We start from the raw sequence: 18,174 nt of genomic DNA, 5'->3' as shown, positions 1-18,174 counted from the left end.
AACTAGAGGTGGCAAACTTGGCTGAAAATGAGTTAAAAAAAAAACAATGATATATAATTTTTCTATATATAATTGTATATGACTTTCTAATTAATATCATGAATTTTTAAATGAATATGACTTTATTGTTGGCCATTATCAGCACCTTTTTAGCACAAGAAAAATGCATCCCTTTAAATTCTATGTATGTTTTCACTCGGTTGTCGGTTGCACTTCTATTGTGGTATTCAAAATCCTACTTTCTTCAATAGCCTTTATTCCATAGAGAACTAAAATAATACAAAAAAATCCTGATTTCTGGGCAGTTAAAAAAAAAAAATGCACCTCCACATTGAAATGCTTGGAAAACTAAGCAAGAACCCGTCAATAATGCACCCATGTTATGTTTTTGATGCAATTTTGTGAGTCACGTGACTTATGAAAAACACACCATTAGCATAATAAAATTGTGGTAAAATAGTGTGTTTTCGGTGCCGTTATCTCTTATCAGCAAAATGCTGATCACAATATTTTCGACCGATACGGTTTGGATACGATACGCCTAAATTTCGGTGCATCGCTAGCATCAGTCTACATTTAGACAAACAAGATATTTGGGGGGCACACCCTAAAAAACGCATAAAGATGGTGCAGCCATAAGACCATACAACAGAACAAAAATATTACAGCGCACACATGCAAAACTGACATTTGCCTCCAGCAAGGCTTTTTAAAAAAACACCTAGACATTTTTAAAAAACATTATCAAAAAATATGGGGATTTGGTCACACCATATTGCTATACGGTGCTTAAGCCCACTTACTGCAACAAAGTACCCCATAATTAGTGGGTCCTACACTATCCATAGATTGGGAGATCCTGCTTCTCTGAACCATGGGAGCGATACACTCCTCTATATGGGAGAACATGAGGTCTCCACCATGGCACAGATGGTCACTAATGAGAGGTACTTTCTGGGGGAGTGGGGTGCTCCTCATCCAAAAGGATTTGGTCAGAATCCATACAATAGACAAACAAGATACTTGGGGGGCACACCCTAAAAAAAATGCATAAAGATGGTGCTGCCATAAGACCATACAACAGAACAAAAATATTACAGCGCACACATGCAAAACTGACATTTGCCTCCAGCAAGGCTACATTTAGACTCTATGCGATTGTCAGTGCTTCCATCATTCAGAAGTACTCACCTCTGGGAAAACCCTAAGTAGTCTGATTGTCCCAGGCAGTGTGCCAATAGGGACTAGACTGCATGGCCCTCCTTGCATTTCTATAGGCTTTGTAGGCAAATTCTTACAGAATATATGATGGATCTTTGAATTTTAGTATGTTTTTAAAGCAGAGCTCCGCTCAAAAGGGGAAAATCTGCTTACCTGCCTCAAAAATATAAGGAAGGTTTGGGACTTTATGAAGCATGCAGCCAGGGAGATAACATGACAAAACTGTGTCAGGTGGGTAATTAGTAAAATAGAACCACATATGTTACATAATTGCATAATGCATGACGTGATGCATGCATAATCTGCCTCCTCCCCATCCGCTGCCACATTTGGCACCTTTTGGGAGGGAGCAGTTAGCTGGTTTTGTCAGGCGGCAAACTCAACCCAAGAGTTTGGCCCCCTTCCTCCTTCCCCTGCAGCCAGGCCAATTAGAGAGTGCAGTGCGCTTTGCGCATGCTCTGTAGGGAATGCCTGGAGCTCCTCTTAAAGTGGTTGTAAACCTCAGACATAAAAAGTGAAAAAAGCATATCCCTCTATAGCAGGGATATGCAATTAGCAGACCTCCAGCTGTTGTAACACTACAGGTCCCATCATGCCTCTGCCTCTGGGTGTCATGCTTGTGGCTGTCAGTCTTGCTATGCCTTATGGGACTTGTAGTTCTGCAACAGCTGGAGGTCCGCTCATTGCATTTCTCTGCTCTATAGTGTGTACTTGTCTCAATTAAGTGTAATTTTTGTCTGCCGCTTCTGCGTGAGTCACTTTTCACAAGTTTTCCTGACACCAGGAGAAAAATGGTGACAGGGGAGGGCTCTCCAGCTGATTGACAGCTTCAGCTTTGTTCCTGTGTGAAGGGGATGTGTCCCTTCCCTCCAATCAGCTCTCAGAGCTCTCCTCATTGAGCTCTGCAGAGTGTAACCAGCTCCCGCCCCCTCTTTCTCACGGATCAGACATGCTTTAAATATTCAGCATTTTGAAGGGATGAAGAGAAGGCTGCAGATAAAGATACAGCTTATGTAGGAATATTGGTTTCATATGTTTATCACCTGAGGTCAGTCACTTTACTGGGTATTTAGAAGAAATGGGCACACACCACTGTAGATCAAAATCCTTTTTATTTGGACATCCCAAAAACTACAGTTATCGGAATTGCAGGTAAACGCGTTTTGCACACTTCATTACCTTTACTGGGTATATGGAAGGATTTACAATCGCATTATTTTATTATTTTTCAATGTACTTGTATAGCGCTGTCAATTTATACAGTGCTTTACATACATTCTACATTCACATCAGTCCCTACCCTCAAGGAGCTTACAATCTAATGTCACTAACTTGCATTCATATACTAGGGCCAATTTAAACAGAAGCCGATTAACCTACCAGCATGTCTTTGGAGTGTGGGAGTTGAAGCTAGTTGTTCCTTTTTAAAAGCTTTTGATTTAGTAAATTTTTTATGTGTGTGTGTGTTATTACTGTATTTTAATTCATTCATTTTTATTTATTTTTCTGCAGATGACCCTAAACTAGGAGTGGGACCAGAATTTGACATCATCGAATATTGCAGAAGGGAATGGAGAGGCAGTACTCCAGTTGCAAAGCAAATGAGGGAGGTGAGGTCTCACTGTTTTTTGGGTATTGCATTTTCTGCCAAATAACATGTATAGTAATCCAAGTAAGTTTTTTGGAACGACCCCCCCAATGTCCACCCAAAATGTATCTCCTTTTAAAGTTTGACAGCCGCTGGGGAATTATTGGGGCATTAAACAGCAGTCCATTATTCTAGCTCCTTTCTGCTGTTCCCCGTTCTCCGTGTCTACAGCAGCTATTTAAAAAGGTCATTACACATTTTAAGGAAAAAAATTTTTTTTTATACCATAGCAAATGGAAACACCCAAATATGAACATGAACACCTCCAAGATTGGTGGAACGCAACTGGAAACATTGATGAGAATTTCTTATTGCTAGAGTGCCCCAGAGTTCTAAGAAGTCAATGTGTGACTTTCGGTGTGGACTTCACCTAAAACTGAAATACTACAGGAGGAGTTATTTCCTGGCTGAAACCCACATAGATATGACACAGCAGTAGCTGCTCAGAGGAATAAAAATGTCCTCTTCTAGGCAACAAGAGAAATGATTACACCATACGATTTTTATTTTACAGATTAGGTTGTTTTTTCCCTAAATTATCATATGGTAATGTTTTGTGGCCATTTCATTCAGATACAGTGCCCTGGGGAATCTGATGTACAAGTAAACATTTGATTTAGCAAATAAAGCTATAAGTCATTATATAAGATCAGTGACACAACCGGCACCTATACTGTATATCACGAGGGTCTGTTGCCATTCTCCAATATGAACCCCTCTACCTTATTTGTAAAAGTCATTTATTGTATAAACTGCACTGATTTGTTACTAATAGGTAGGGGATTATCTGATGATCTGCCAGGACATTCCTGCTCCTCCCTGAATGAGGGCTCAGCTTTAGGCTTCCTGTCACTGGCCTTCAGTCCCGACACACACTGATGCAGCATGGGATTCACAGCGATTGCCGCATCACAATCAGACTCCGTTCATGCGAACCGCTGCAGGTGTCAATGTTACGTTAACGACTCCTCAAAAACCATTTGCAAAACGCAATGCGATTGATGTGAACACCCATGCGATCTGATTCCAGTGCAGCAAAAAAAAGGTGCATGCGCCTTTTTTCATTCGGGCACAGTGAAATTTGAGCCATACAAAATGAATGGGCTCAAATTGCACTGCAAAAGAATTGTATGTTATTTTAACAGGACTGCGTTGCGACTCCTGTCCAAATCACACTTCGACTTCTCACGCCACATCAGTGTGAACCTAGACTCAAGAAGATTGTAAATACTGTAAGGGCTTATGTAGACGAGCGTTGTTTTCATGTATTTGGTATGCATTTCAAATGTGGGAAAACAACCATCTACATGAGCTGATTCTGATTTACAATCCTTAGGCTCCATTTGATGACCTTTTGCTTTTGTATTGGGTTTCTTTTGGATGCAGGGGGTCTCATAGAGATGTGTTCGCATCACAGGCAGTGCAGATCAAGTGCAAAAAACAAACAAAAATGTTTATCAACAGTCTTCAGCACTGAGAGATGGCAAGTCCAAGTGAATGACCTAATAGCTAAAGTCCACAAATACACCTGCTGAAAGGTGGGTGCTGAGAAATTCTAATATACATGTAATCTTCCACCACCACGCGCTAAACACTAGGGATGCACCGAAATTTCGGCCGCCGAAACATATCGGCCGAAAATTGCCCTTTCGGCAATTTGCTGAAAGGAAAAAACGGCCGATAATTAAGCCGAAAATGGGGCGGGGCTGAGCCCCTGGTGCCGCCCATCATGGGAGGTGTATAGTGCAGGAGAGTCACCTCTGCAGTCTGGTTCAATAGAGCGCCGGGAACATCACAGCTTTAATTTCAATAGCTGTGTGTTCCCCCGTCACACGCCATCGCATACAGCCCCTCCCCCTTGTCCGGGGAACTGTGATGTTCCCGGCGCTCTATTGAACCAGGCGGCGGAGGCGGCTCTCCTCTCTTTGCTGCATCACTGGCTGCACAGGGGACACCACACTGGCTGCACAGGGGACACCACACTGGCTGCACAGGGGACACCACACTTATCTCTTTTATTATGTCGCCAGTCTCTGACCACCTCCTGTACCATGTCGCCAGTCTCTGACCACCTCCTGTACCATGTCGCCAGTCTCTGACCACCTCCTGTACCATGTCGCCAGTCTCTGACCACCTCCTGTACCATGTCACCAGTCTCTGACCACCTCCTGTACCATGTCGCCAGTCTCTGACCACCTCCTGTACCATGTCGCCAGTCTCTGACCACCTCCTGTACCATGTCCACAGTCTCTGACCATGTCCCCAGTCTCTGACCACCTCCTGTATAAAAATATTTTTTTTAAACCGTCATTTTCGATATTGGTGCTGTTTCGGTTTTCGGCCTAGTGTATTTTTCATTTTCAGTATCGGTTTCGGCATCAAAAAACCCATTCGGTGCATTCCTACTAAACACCACATAAGTTGTGCCCTTACCAGTGGGCAGGCAATGAGAGCCTGCGGCTGTAAACCCTAGCCCGGGCCTTTATCCAGGGAGATCTGGAGTCTGTGACAAAGAGACAACCTGCAGCCGGTAAACCAGTATGGAATGGATCCATGGATTCACAAGGGTGAATGGTTGTCACTCAAACAAAAACAAGGGGGCTTCCCATAGTGAAATACTTATACGAAAATGTTATTTAAATAAACTAAATCACACTTACAAACAGTAGAAGTAAAAAGGCATAAATCGCCGGCCGGCTTGCGAGCGCCCATTCGCTCAGAGGGTAACGAGATGACGTCAGTACGTCCTGTCCACCTGAGGGTGGAAACATTTATTTGGTCATCTCGCCAAACGAGGTCTAAGGTCTTGAGATGCAACTCCTATATCAGATTCTGTGTCTTCAGAAGAATGACTCTTTGCGAGCAATATCTACCATTTTATGACATAATACTTCAACATACTTTCTCTCACAATGCCTTGTATATCGGGGTTGGGAGCGAGAATCAGACCACCGATTTCATTAGAGGATTGGGAAAAGTCTTCTTTTTTAGTTTTTTAAACCTATAAACCAAGCCTTTCAGTTCAGATACAAGTGAGGAACTATAAAATCCTATCTAGTTTGTATCAGTGCCCTGACAGAATACTAAATATGTTATCTAGTTATTCATCTAGTTGCTGGCGCTGTGCCAAGGAATACAAAGTTGCATCTGTGGTAGTCATGTCTGTATTTCAGGACAAACCGGAAAGCTGTATTTCGACTTGCACCACATATTGCAGGCAATAGGCTACCTGAATTACCAGAATTGGCCTTACTTTCTATCTTTCCAGGATCACCACCGATTGCTAAAAAGGGTTGAATATTCTTTAGCTTTGCTGCAGCCAGGACAATCATATCCAGACTTTGGAATTCTAGTGCAATTCCCAGTATTAACAAGTTGAGGACTGCCTTATAGCAGATTTACTGATATAGAGTGGCCCTCCTGTGCAGAATCACAAAAATATAGGTAATTCTGCCTTTCTGCCTGGGTGATTAAATAGCAGTAAAGGCTAATTTATATTTTAAATGCCAACTTGCCAATATTGGTGCTACTACAGAACAAACAGACCAAGTACAACAAAAGAAGGGGTGTGGGCAGGGGCATACCTACCACAAGGCAAACAAAGCGTTTGACTTGGGCGGCACTTTTCGGGGGGGGGGGGGGCATGCGGGAGGCCCCTGTGGTAGAAGTCATACACCCTGAGCAGGTTAATGGAAGAGGTGGCTCGTAGTCTCCCAGTTGCGCCATTTAGGGCACTTTTTCATGTAGCAGCATCTGCTGTCTCATCTTCTCTCTACCTCATTCAGCCACCACGAGCCCCTCAAGCCAAGATAATGGCCCAGATGATTGTTTGTTTTTTTTTTGTTTTTTTTTTTTCTTCTTGTCTCCTCCGACTACGTTTGCTGACCCCATCCTCTGCCCCTTTGAACATGCAGTGCCCCACTGACCCCTGTCCCCTGCCCCACCAGTCCCATCCCTTGCCCTGTCCTCTGCCCCGCTGACCGTGTCCTATGCATTGCTGACCCCATGCTCTGCCCTGCTGATCACATATTTGGCACTTGGACGTATCCTGGCTCAGGCTCTGATGAGGAAGTTGTGAACGACATTGCTTGTTCAGCCAACTTCTGGCTAGTAATCATGTAGTACAGCTGCGTAAACTGTTGGCACTATATAAATCTTGTATAATAATAATAGCGCAGCAGTTCCCAAAATACCATGCACAGATATGTGCAATCCTGCCGTTGATCCCATCATGTCTGGGAGGGAGTGCTAGGCAGCAAGTTGATCAAAGCCACATGGCATAGGACAGATCAATGGCAGTCGGCCAACACCCACTGATGGTCACGCAGAGATGCACAACAGAGATCTGAGTATGTAAACAAGGCAGAGCTCCGTTCTGAAGGGTGGAAAGGGATGTATTTTCTGTCCCTGCAAAGCACTTCCCTTAGTAAAAGCAGCACACATAGTACAGTAAAACACTGGCAAGGCACACAGTTAACTCTTTGATCGCCCTAGATGTTTAACTGCTTCCCAGCCAGTGTCATTAGTACAGTGACCGTGCATATTTTTAGCACGGATTCCGGTATTCCGGTATTCCTGTCACTGGTTCCCACCAAGTGTCAGTGTCTGACTGTCTATCTCAATATCGCAGTCCTGCTATAAGTTGCAGATCACTGCCATTGCTAGTATAAAGAAAGAAATAAGAATTCCAGTTTATATGCCATAGTTTGTGCAAACCAATTAATATACGGTTATTGGGATTTTTTTGATCAAAAATATGTAGCAGAAAATCAAGTGATCTAAATTTTATGAAGACCATTTTGTTTTGTTTGTTTTTTCAATTTGACTGCCTGCTGAGGTTACAGCACATGACTTCTGCTTGTTGATTGGTTGCTAGAGATTTCTGTACATCAATACTGCTCACTGATTGATTGCTAGAGGTTAATGGACAGCTATAACACTCACTAATTGGTTCCTAGAGGATACTGCATATGCTTACCACTCCAATGATTGGTTGCAAGAGGTTAGTGCACAGCATTACTGCTCACTGATTGGTTGCTAAAAGTTACAGCACATCATCTCCTCACTGCCTGCACACCATGGACTGGGGAAGTAAGGGGACCTGTCGATAGACAGAAAGTTCGGAGGACTCCTGGGATCAGTGGCAATGGGGGGGGGGGGGATGATCAGTGGCAAAGCTGAGGGGTTGGTGGGATCAGTGGCAGTGGTGGAGATGGGATTAGCTGGGAGGCAGTACACTCTGACAAATTCTGAATCATGTAGAGAAATGCTGGAAATCTTTGGCAAGTATATAATGGTGGATTCTACCAATGTAATGGGGAATTTACAATGACCACCAATGTGAGGGGTGATTTACACTGACCATCAATGTGAGGGGGAATTTGCATGGACTACTACGTAATGGGGGTTTTACACCACCCACCAATAGAAAAAGAGGGATTTCTACACTGACACCGATGTAATAAAAGCATTTACACCAACCACCAGTGTAAGGGGGTATGTACAATGACCTCCATGAAAGGGGAAATTTACACTGACAGCCATTATCAAGGAGATTTGTACTGACCACCAATGTAAGGTGACACTGACCACCAGTGTAAGGGCAATTCTGCACTTGCCACCAATGTGAAGGGAAATGTACTCCGATCACCAGTTATAAATAATATACACTGACAACCATGTAATGGGAGATTTTACATTGACATCCAATAAAGGGGGATTTCTACACTGGCCACCAATGTAAGGAGGATTTACACTCCCCACCAATTGAATTGGGCTTCTACATGGACCACCCAAGTAAGGGAGGATTCTTAATTGACCACAAATGCAAGTTTGGATTTTTTTAATGATTACCAATATAAAGAGCAGTTTCTACACTGGCCACCAATATAATGTGTATTTACACTGACCACTAATGTAATAGAAGCATTCACAGTAACCACCAATGTAAAGAGGGATTTACACTGACCACCAATGTAAGGGGGACCTTCGCACTGGCCACTAGTGTGAATGAAATGATTGTACACCAAGCCCCAATGTAATGAGACAATTTACACTGACCGCCAATGTAACTGAGACATTTAGCCTGCATTCACTTTTGTCTGTGTCGAGAATACATGCAAAATCACTTTCCCGACACCACAGAAACATGCTGCCCTTTAGTAGATACACAGAAGTGCCATTAATTGTTAATGACACCTTCATGCATTGGCTGAGATGTGCGTGTTCACATTCACTAAATTCAGGGTGTTTTTGAAGAAGGGTTCCACCTCCAATTTGCTTACCTTTGCGCAACAGGCTGATGTTAGGCTTATATTTGATTATAGTTGTCGGCAGGACTTTAAAGCATGCTCCTTTACCTCCCCAGCGGGTAGCATTCAGCAAAAGTGATGGTAGATATGATCTCAGGGGGGCATAATATGCATATGAATGCCGCCTCTATTTACATATTAATGGTTCTGTTATTTACATATCCGTGCAGGTTATTTACATGTAAACACAGGGTCTACTGGTGAGCCATCTGTACGTGGAAATAGGGCAGAGCTAGGCAGCAGCAACAGAACTTTTCACTGAGATATCGGGACACAGCACGGGACTAAAACTTCATGGGATAAGGGTATTTAAACGGGGATAATTGGCAAGTATGAGGCAGCTGCTTTTTGCCCCATAACAATGATGAGGCCCAGGGCAGCTGCCCCTTTTCCCCTAACTGATGGGTTTACTTCCTCTTTGATTCGCTGCAAAGGTAAAGCATAATGGACTACTATGCATCGCTTAGTAGTCAATTATGTGTCACTTACCTGACACAGGAGCCAGCGAAGTCACCGCTGTCCCCTGTAGTCCGCAGCATCCATCTTCTTGGTGGGTCACGCTGCTCCGCCGCTGTCATTTGACTAAGCCGCGATGACGTCACTCCCGCGCATGCGCACGGGAGCCGCCACTCGCGGCATATCGCCGTTGACGGCGGCGCCACCTTTCGGCAAATATCTCCTAAACCGTGTGGGTTTAGGAGATATTTCTTAGCCCTACATGTAAACCTTAATCTAGGCTTACCTGTAGGTCAGAGTGGTTTGTAAGGGTTTACAATCGCTTTAAGAATGGTTCTGACAGCATTGCATGACCTGTGTAATTTTTTGTTAAAGTAATGCAGTGCCACATAGAAAAAATGGCCGTCATGAAGGGGGGTAAATCTTCTGGTGGTTAAACAATGGGTGTCTAAACTAAATTTATATTATGGATATGGAGGAATTGACAGTGAGCCTACAGGAGAAATACTCAAAATTCAAAGCTAAAATGGTGGGCTTGGAAACATTTTGGCACCTCCAGATATTTTCAAACTGAAAGGCAACCGTGCAGAAAGCGGTTTTCTCTCTTTTTTATTTATTTATTTTTTCTATTTATTTTAATGGTATGGGGATGCAGAGGTTTATGCACAAATATAAAATGCAGTGACTAACAGGCTAAAAAAAATAATGGATGTGGAATGTCTGCACAGGTTATACCTACTGCTAGCTTGATATTGGTTCATGATAGCTTTATTTTCTGTTTGTATATACTGTGTGTTCTTTCGTTTTCATCATGGGTAATGCATATTCTACCAATTGTTGCTTCCTATGGGAGTTTATATGGCAAGTAAACGACATATATAAATTATAGTATTTGTGTACAGTATAAAATTTACATAAAAACAAAATTCTTGGCAATGTAATACGTCTTTCATATAGTTGCAGTACCCATACACAGCAGGGGGGGATTAACCACTTGCCTACTGGGCACTTAAACATCCCTCCTGCCCAGACCAATGTTCAGCTTTCGGTGCTCTCACAATTTGAATGACAATTACTCAGTCATGTAACACTGTACCCAAATGATTTTTTTGTCCTTTTTTTCCCACAAATAGAGTTTCTTTTGGTGGTATTTGATCACCTCCTGGGTTTTTTTTTTTTTTTTTTTTTGCGCTATAAATGAAAAAAGACCGAAAATATTGGGAAAAAAAACGCATTTTTCTTTGTTTCTGTGATAAAATTATGCAAATTATAAATCTTTCTTCATACATTTTGCCCACAATTTATGCTGCTACATATCTTTGGTAAAAATAACCCAAATTAGTGGATATTATTTAGTCTTTGTGAAAGTTAGAGAGTCTACAAGCTGTGGCCTATCTTATTTCTTGCGACCCGGACAAGCCAGGAAAGTACAAATACCCCCCAAATGACCCTTTTTTGGAAAGTAGACATTCCAAGGTATTTAGTAAGAGGCATAGTGAGGTTTTTGGTGTTGTAATTTTTTTCCCACAATTCTTTGCAAAATGAAGAATTTTTTGTTTATTTGCTTTTCCCACAAAATTGTCAATGTAATAGGTTATTTCTCTCACATGGCACGTGTATACCACAAATGCTGCCCCAAAATAAATTCTGCTACTCTTGAGTATTACGATACCACATGTGTGGAACTTTTTCACAGCCTGGCCACTTAGAGAGGCCCAACATGCAGGGAGCAACGTCGCGTGTTCTAGGAGCATAAATTGAACATCTAACTTGTTGACTACCTATTACACTTTTGAAGGCCCTGGAGCACCAGGACAATGACACGTGGCACTGATGACAGATGGCACTAATACGTGGCACTGATGACAGATGGCACTAATACGTAGCACTGATGACAGATGGCACTAATACGTAGCACTGATGACAGATGGCACTAATACGTAGCACTGATGACAGATGGCACTAATACGTAGCACTGATGACAGATGGCACTAATACGTGGCACTGATGACACGTGACACTGACAGGTGGCACGGATAGGTGGTACTGGGGACAGATGACACTGTTAGGTGGCACTGGGGACAGGTGGCATTGATAGGTGGCACTGGGGACACATAGCACTGAAAGGTGGCACTAGGGACAGGTCGCATTGGGGACAGATGGCACTGATAGGTGGGCATGTGTGTTTCACTGTGTGTGTGTGTGTATATATACTCACTGATGCTGCAGCACGAAAGCTCTCCCTCTGTGTGAGGAGGGGAGCCAGCGATGAGAGATGATCTCATATGTTTACATATGAGATCACCTCTCATTGGACTAGCCGATTGAGTGCTAAATGGCCGCTGTGATTGGCCATTTAGCATAATCTGTGATTGGCTGTGTCCAAGGGACCGACTTCCCCGATGGGCGCCCACGGCGGCGTGCATTGTGGAAGTAAACAGGAGGACGTCCAGGGACGGCCTCCTGGCAGTTAGTGTCCGCTCTGTAGCCATCTTTTGGCTATAGAGCGGGCGCAAAGTGGTTAATTACATGAAGTTTCCAATGCATCTCCTACAAGAATTTCTTTAGAGGGTGCTCCCAGCCAGAGAAATCCAACGAGTTTCAATTTATTCCTTTTGCAATCGTCTTCAGGGAAGAATTTTATTTTACTCTTTTATTCAATAAAATATGCGGCTTTTTTATATTTTTTGTTTATTTGCCATATTAACCACTTGCTTACTGGGCATTTAAACCCCCAAGGTGGCACTGATGGGTAGCCGATGGGCAACACTGTTGATGAGGTACTGATTGGTTACATTGATAGGTGGCACTTTGGGCACTGGTAGGTGGCACAGATGGGCACAGATGAGCTGGTGGGGGCTCTCCTTGATCGTGAGTGATGGCCCTCTGAGAGCTGCTGGTGATCGGCTTTTTTTTTTTCTTCTCATGCTATCAGCGCGAGGAGAAAAAATAACTCTTTACTTTGTTTACTTCACACGATCAGCTGTCATTGGCTGACAGCTGATCATTTGCTAAGGGGTCAGGATCGACCCCTTACTCCGATCAGCCGAATCTCATAGACTCGCTGATCACAGAGCGCACTGTGCACACCCTGCAGGGGGCGTGTAGGCCACTTGGGCACGGGAGGACATCTTTTGAAGTACTCCCGGCAAAATAGGTCCATGCTCTAGCCATCATTCGGCTATAGTGCGGATCTGAATAAGTTAAGTCCCATAGGAGACAACAATTTGTAGAATATGTGTTTATAGGAATGTTGGCAATAGGTAGTCCTTTATTTTTTTTATTTTTTATATAGTCTAAATCTATTTAGTGGGTAAAGCATATTTGGCATTCTACATTTAATCAACCTGCATATTTATTTTGAAAAACTATCCCAAACAGCACTGCTTTTAACCTGGAGCCATGGTCATGTAGCCATCAACAAAGCAGTTCTCTTCTTTTCACCCCTAGAGACTGGGAGAATGCTGCTAGCAGTGCTCATGACATATCTTGGTAATGTCAGCATTGGCTTTTGTATTGCACTTCCCACAGTGCAGTTTTGTGGAGTTTAAAGTACATTCCATTATGATAAACATGGGTGAATAACAGAGTGGGCAGGCATGACTCTGTGTGCTGAGAACTTCCACTAGTGACATCATGACATCACCTCTTTTGTAAAATACTGAGGAGGCAGTAAGTGACCGATCTATTATGTGGTAACTAATCGCCCCCCATAACGAGAAGAGAGGTACTGCTGACTATCGCATGACTTGACTTTGTGTTAGATAATGGGGTCATTGGAGGTTGCTTTTCCAAATAGCTATAATACAGTGCCTTGAAAAAGTATTGATACCTCTTGAATTTTCCACATTTTGTCATGTTGCAACCAAAAACTTAAATATATTTTATTGGGATTTTATCTGATAGACCAACATAAAGTGGCATATAATTGTAAAGTAGAAGGAAATTGATAGGTTTTCAATTTTTTTTTATTTTTAATTTTTTTACACATATCTGAAAAGTGTGGCATGCATTTGTATTCAGCCCCCTTTACTTTGATACCCCTGACTAAAATCTAGTGGAACCATTGCCTTAAGAAGTCACCTAATTAGTAAATAGTCCACCTGTGTGATCTCTGTATAAATACAGCTGTTCTGTGAAGCCATCAGAGGTTTGTTAGAGAACCTTTAGTGAACCAAGCAACATACCAGACAGGTCAGGGATAACGTTGTGGAGAAGTTTAAAGCAGGGTTGGGTTATTAAAAAATAATAATTATCCCAAGCTTTAAACATTTCACAGAGCACTGTTCAATCCATCATCTGAAAATGGAAAGAGTATAGCACAACTGCAAACCTACCAAAACATGGCCGTCCACATAAACTGACAGGCCGGGCAAGAAGAACATTAATCAGAGAAGCAGCCAAGAAGCCCATGGTAACACTGGAAGAGCTGTGGAGATCCACAGCTCAGGTGGGAGAATCTGTCCACAGGACAACTATTAGTTGTGCACTCCAAATCTGGCCTTTATAGTAGAATGTCAAGAAGAAAGCAATTGTTGAAAGAAAGCTGTTTGCAGTTTGCGAGAAGCCATGTGGGGGACACAGCAGACATGTGGAAGAAGGTGCTCTGGTCCGATGAGATCAACTTTTTGGCCTAAAAGTAAAGCAGTGTGTGGTGGAAAACAAACACTGCCCATCACTCTGAACACACGACCCCCAACGTGAAACATGGTGGTGGCATCACAATGTTGTGGGGATGCAGTAGGGACAGGGAAGCTGGTGTTGATGGGAAGATGGTTGGAGCCAAATAGGGGCAATCTTAGAAGAAAACCTGTTAGTCTGCAAAAGACTTGGGACTGTGGTGGAGGTTCACCTTCCAGCAGGACAACGACCCTAAACATACAGCCAGAGCTACAATTGAACGGTTTAGATCAAAGAATTTTCATGCGCTAGAATGGCCTAGTCGAAGACAAGACCTAAATCCAATTGAGAATCTGTGGCAAGACTTAAAAATTGCTTTTTACAGATGCTCTCCATCCTATCTGACAGACCTTCAGCTATCTTGCAAAGAATGGGCAAAAATGTCACTCTTGATGTTCAAGTAGAAACATAGAGTAGAGAGTTGGGAGAGACATACCCAAAAAGACTTGCAGCTATAATTGCAGTGAAAGGTGGTTCTACAAAGTATTGACTCAGGAGGGCTGAATACAAATGCACTCCACACTTTTCACATATTTATTTGTAAAAAAAATTAGGAAAACCATTTATAAATTTTCTTTCACTTACAATAATGTGCCAATTTGTGTTGGCCTATCAAATAAAATCATTTTATGTTTTTGGTTGTAATATGACAAAATGTGGAAAATTTCAAGGGGTTTGAATACTTTTTCAAGGTACTGTAGATAAGTAATTTTTTATTTATTTTTTGTTAATAAAGAAAAGGGGTGGATTATTACAGATGTTTGTTTTTAAACGTGGCAGCAGTTCAGTTTAAATTTCATTTATATGATGGTTTGAGTTCATGGTAAAAAAAATATTGATAAATGTTTACCTAATTTATTGCATCTGTAGGAAGAATCATCTTGCCATTACTGTATGTATCTAATGTGTTTTTAAGGGGATTACCATATAAATGGTCTAAAACAGATGGCAAGCCGGTTCTAGGTGGCAGCGAACCCATGGCCAGAGCAGGACAGTGTTCTGTGAAGTATTGCCCCACATATATTTAAAAAAAGGTGGGGGGTGGGGGGGGGGTCTATAATATCATGGCTGTGGGCCATAGGGCAGGTGTTGCATGTTTTGTAATTATTTTTAAAGATTAATGATGAGGGGCAGAGGTTTGCTGATCAAAGGCAATGGACAACAGTAGCTATGTAGTCCCCTTTGGTGCAGCTGATCGTTTAAAAAAGTTCTTCATAAAAAAAAAAAGTTCTGGTGACAGGGTCTCCTTTAAATTTTCTCTCTTACATAATGATTATCTTTTATGGATACCATGCAGCTGTTACTATTCCAACAAATATACTGATAGTGTTGTGAACATTGTCTGTCTAGTGTATACTTAACACTTGGTGGCAGTATATATTCACATTAAACATGCACATTGTGACCTGTATTCCCAATATAGATTATACTATTCATATCTTCGGATTCATGTAGAAAGCAGCTACCCATGTCTATTTTTACATGAAAGGTATCTGGAATATAGGCAATGTCAGATTTTGTTATACATTTACACTTTTATTAGAAATGTAATGCTTTTGTCACATTTTATAGGTTCACATTTTAACATTGGATAGTATACGGTCTAACTGGTTCCCTACATGGTGAATGTTTGTTTGTTTTTCCTTTTTCCAGTTATAATTTTTTGTTAAAAAGCTGCAACACATAGTATAAATTAAAGTGTATGTCTAGGTTGAACAAAAGTAAAGCTCTTCAGTACATTCATATATCCCCATGTCTTCCCCCTTTAAAATCAAAAGTACTGAAAATTGTCTGGTTTGACAGAGATCCAGGTGCCTCCTACTTTGCTGAAATGAAAGCCTAATCAGTGTTGTCAGCCCTGATCGTGATGAACTATGGAATGACTCCACCTCTCCTCTAATTCTATATAAACATTCCTCATCTACATTCCCTACACTCCCTTCCCCGCACCACAAACTGCCTGCTGTTAGTCCCTACCTCTGCTGTCAGCTGAATAAACTAGGTGGCCTGCTTGTGTGAAAATGAAGTTCCTGCTGGTCATCCCCTTTGGGAATCTCTTAACAGGTGATATTTGTAGAGTGGGACAAAACGCAAGTATGCTGTGCTTCCTATATGTACAAAAGGAAACACCAGGTACTGGGAACACTCCTTTTCCTTCCAGGTGACAGTGTAGATGATCGTGATTGAAAACTTGAGCAACCCAGCTCTGTTAAACGGGGACAAGAAAAAGAATAATCGGTAACCTGTGTAATCTTGGAGTTGTGACTTTTTTTTTATTTTTTTTTGAACGTCGTATTCTCTCTCGGCTTCCATACAGGGAGGTTGGGGAGTGAAAGGAAGGGCAATGGCACAGATTCACTTGAAGATAGACAAGGGATATATTATTTTAAAGTAATGATATGTCATATGTGCAAGTGATGTCCTCTAAATAGTTCATCTTTCTAACTCTTTCAGGGTTATAAAGAAGTGTCTCACTCTTTTGGTTCTATAAGACAAGTTAGAGGCGATAACTACTGTGCCTTAAGAGCTACGTTATTTCAGTGTCTTGGTCAAACTGCTGAGCTTCCACCTTGGTTGAACAGTGCCGATTTAATTCAGGTAAGTTTCCATTTCATAACTTCCATTTACAAAGTTACTCTTACCTGTTGCTGATCTATGAAATCCATCGATTTATTTTTTTTAGTTAATAAACCAGGGTTCTGTTAGCATTAAGCCTCACCTATTTTGTAGTAGATGGTACCAAAAGCTGCAACTTCTCTCCACACAAGTGAACGATGGGTATGTACTGTTGTATTAGCAAACAGGAAAGAGAGTGCAGTACATATACGACTGTCCTGTGTACCACAAGATGAGATCCTGATGCATTCTTTTTCCTGATTGCTTCACCATTAGCTCCTTTCTCCAGCATTATCACAATCTGCTCCTGTTCTTTCCCTCATCACCTCTCATTCCCCTGACCCCACCACTGACTACTGCACCATCAACTCTCATTCTTCAACAAGAAAAGCCACTTCCAGCAAGATCTACTATCATACCTGGAAACACTCATTTGCCTGGTGTCAACACAGGCACTTCAATCCTACAGATTACTCTGTGCCTCTCATTCCGCCTGTGCTACAATCAGGCCCTGATCAGAACTTGGCCCTAAGTGTTCTGAAAGAGCAAGTCTTCAAGGTGTATCTTACATTAAGGTGCCATTGCAGCACCCCTTGCTTCCCCAGAACCTCTCTGCCTGTCAGAAACCACCCATTGAACCCATCAGGGATGTTCCCCTTGGATCATCTTTCTCTCAAAGTAGCCTTTTTTGGTTTCTGTTATGTCTGTGAGACCTGCTTTGAGTTGGCAGCTCTCTCTAGTACGGAACTGCTCCTCATACTTCACAAAAACAAGTTCCTTTTACACCTCAGACCATCCTTTCTTCCCAAGGTCTTATCTTCCTTCCACCTCCACGAGGACATAGCCCTACCATCCTTATGCCCTGCTCCAAAGCATCCAAAGGAAATCTCTTCATTGCCTACATGTAGTCGGAGCTATTCTAATTTGCCTCAAATTTATAGCTTTGATCAGACAAATGGATCACCTATTTGTCCTGTTCTCAGGACCTCACAAGGGACACCCTGCTTCCAAGTGCACCATCACAAGATGGATCTCATGGCTAGAGTTTACACATTCTTAGGGACAAATCTCCTCCTGTGCCCATTCCATTAGATCAGTGGGCATTTTATAAGGCCACCACCTGATCCTCTGTTCTTCAAAAGTTCTACCACATGGATGTCCTGTCAAAGGTTCTTGCAGCGTCTCTGAAGTTAGGTCTGTTGATCCTTGTTGGGCCTGTTGGCACAGTCTGTTTGCTTAGTT

The 18,174-nt window shown here is 42.2% G+C and overlaps 1 protein-coding gene across 3 annotated transcripts in view; it reads left to right on the top strand.

Annotated features, from left to right (window-relative positions):
* Positions 1–18,174, top strand: part of OTULIN (OTU deubiquitinase with linear linkage specificity) — a 94,572-nt gene that overhangs the window by 38,625 nt on the left and 37,773 nt on the right. For all 3 annotated transcript variants that reach the window (XM_077492028.1, XM_077492029.1, XM_077492027.1), the window contains 2 exons: positions 2,734–2,831; positions 16,771–16,914. In XM_077492028.1, coding sequence (XP_077348154.1) covers positions 2,734–2,831; positions 16,771–16,914 — 242 coding nt within the window. The remainder of the gene's footprint in view (positions 1–2,733; positions 2,832–16,770; positions 16,915–18,174) is intronic.

Source organism: Lithobates pipiens, unplaced genomic scaffold, assembly GCF_037356315.1.
Source record: "Lithobates pipiens isolate NorthernLeopardFrog02 unplaced genomic scaffold, aLitPip1_a1.2 Scaffold_19, whole genome shotgun sequence".
NCBI classification, from domain to species: Eukaryota; Metazoa; Chordata; class Amphibia; order Anura; family Ranidae; genus Lithobates; species Lithobates pipiens.
The sequence above is the reverse complement of the archived record's forward strand: the minus strand, read 5'-3'. Positions and strand labels throughout refer to the sequence as shown.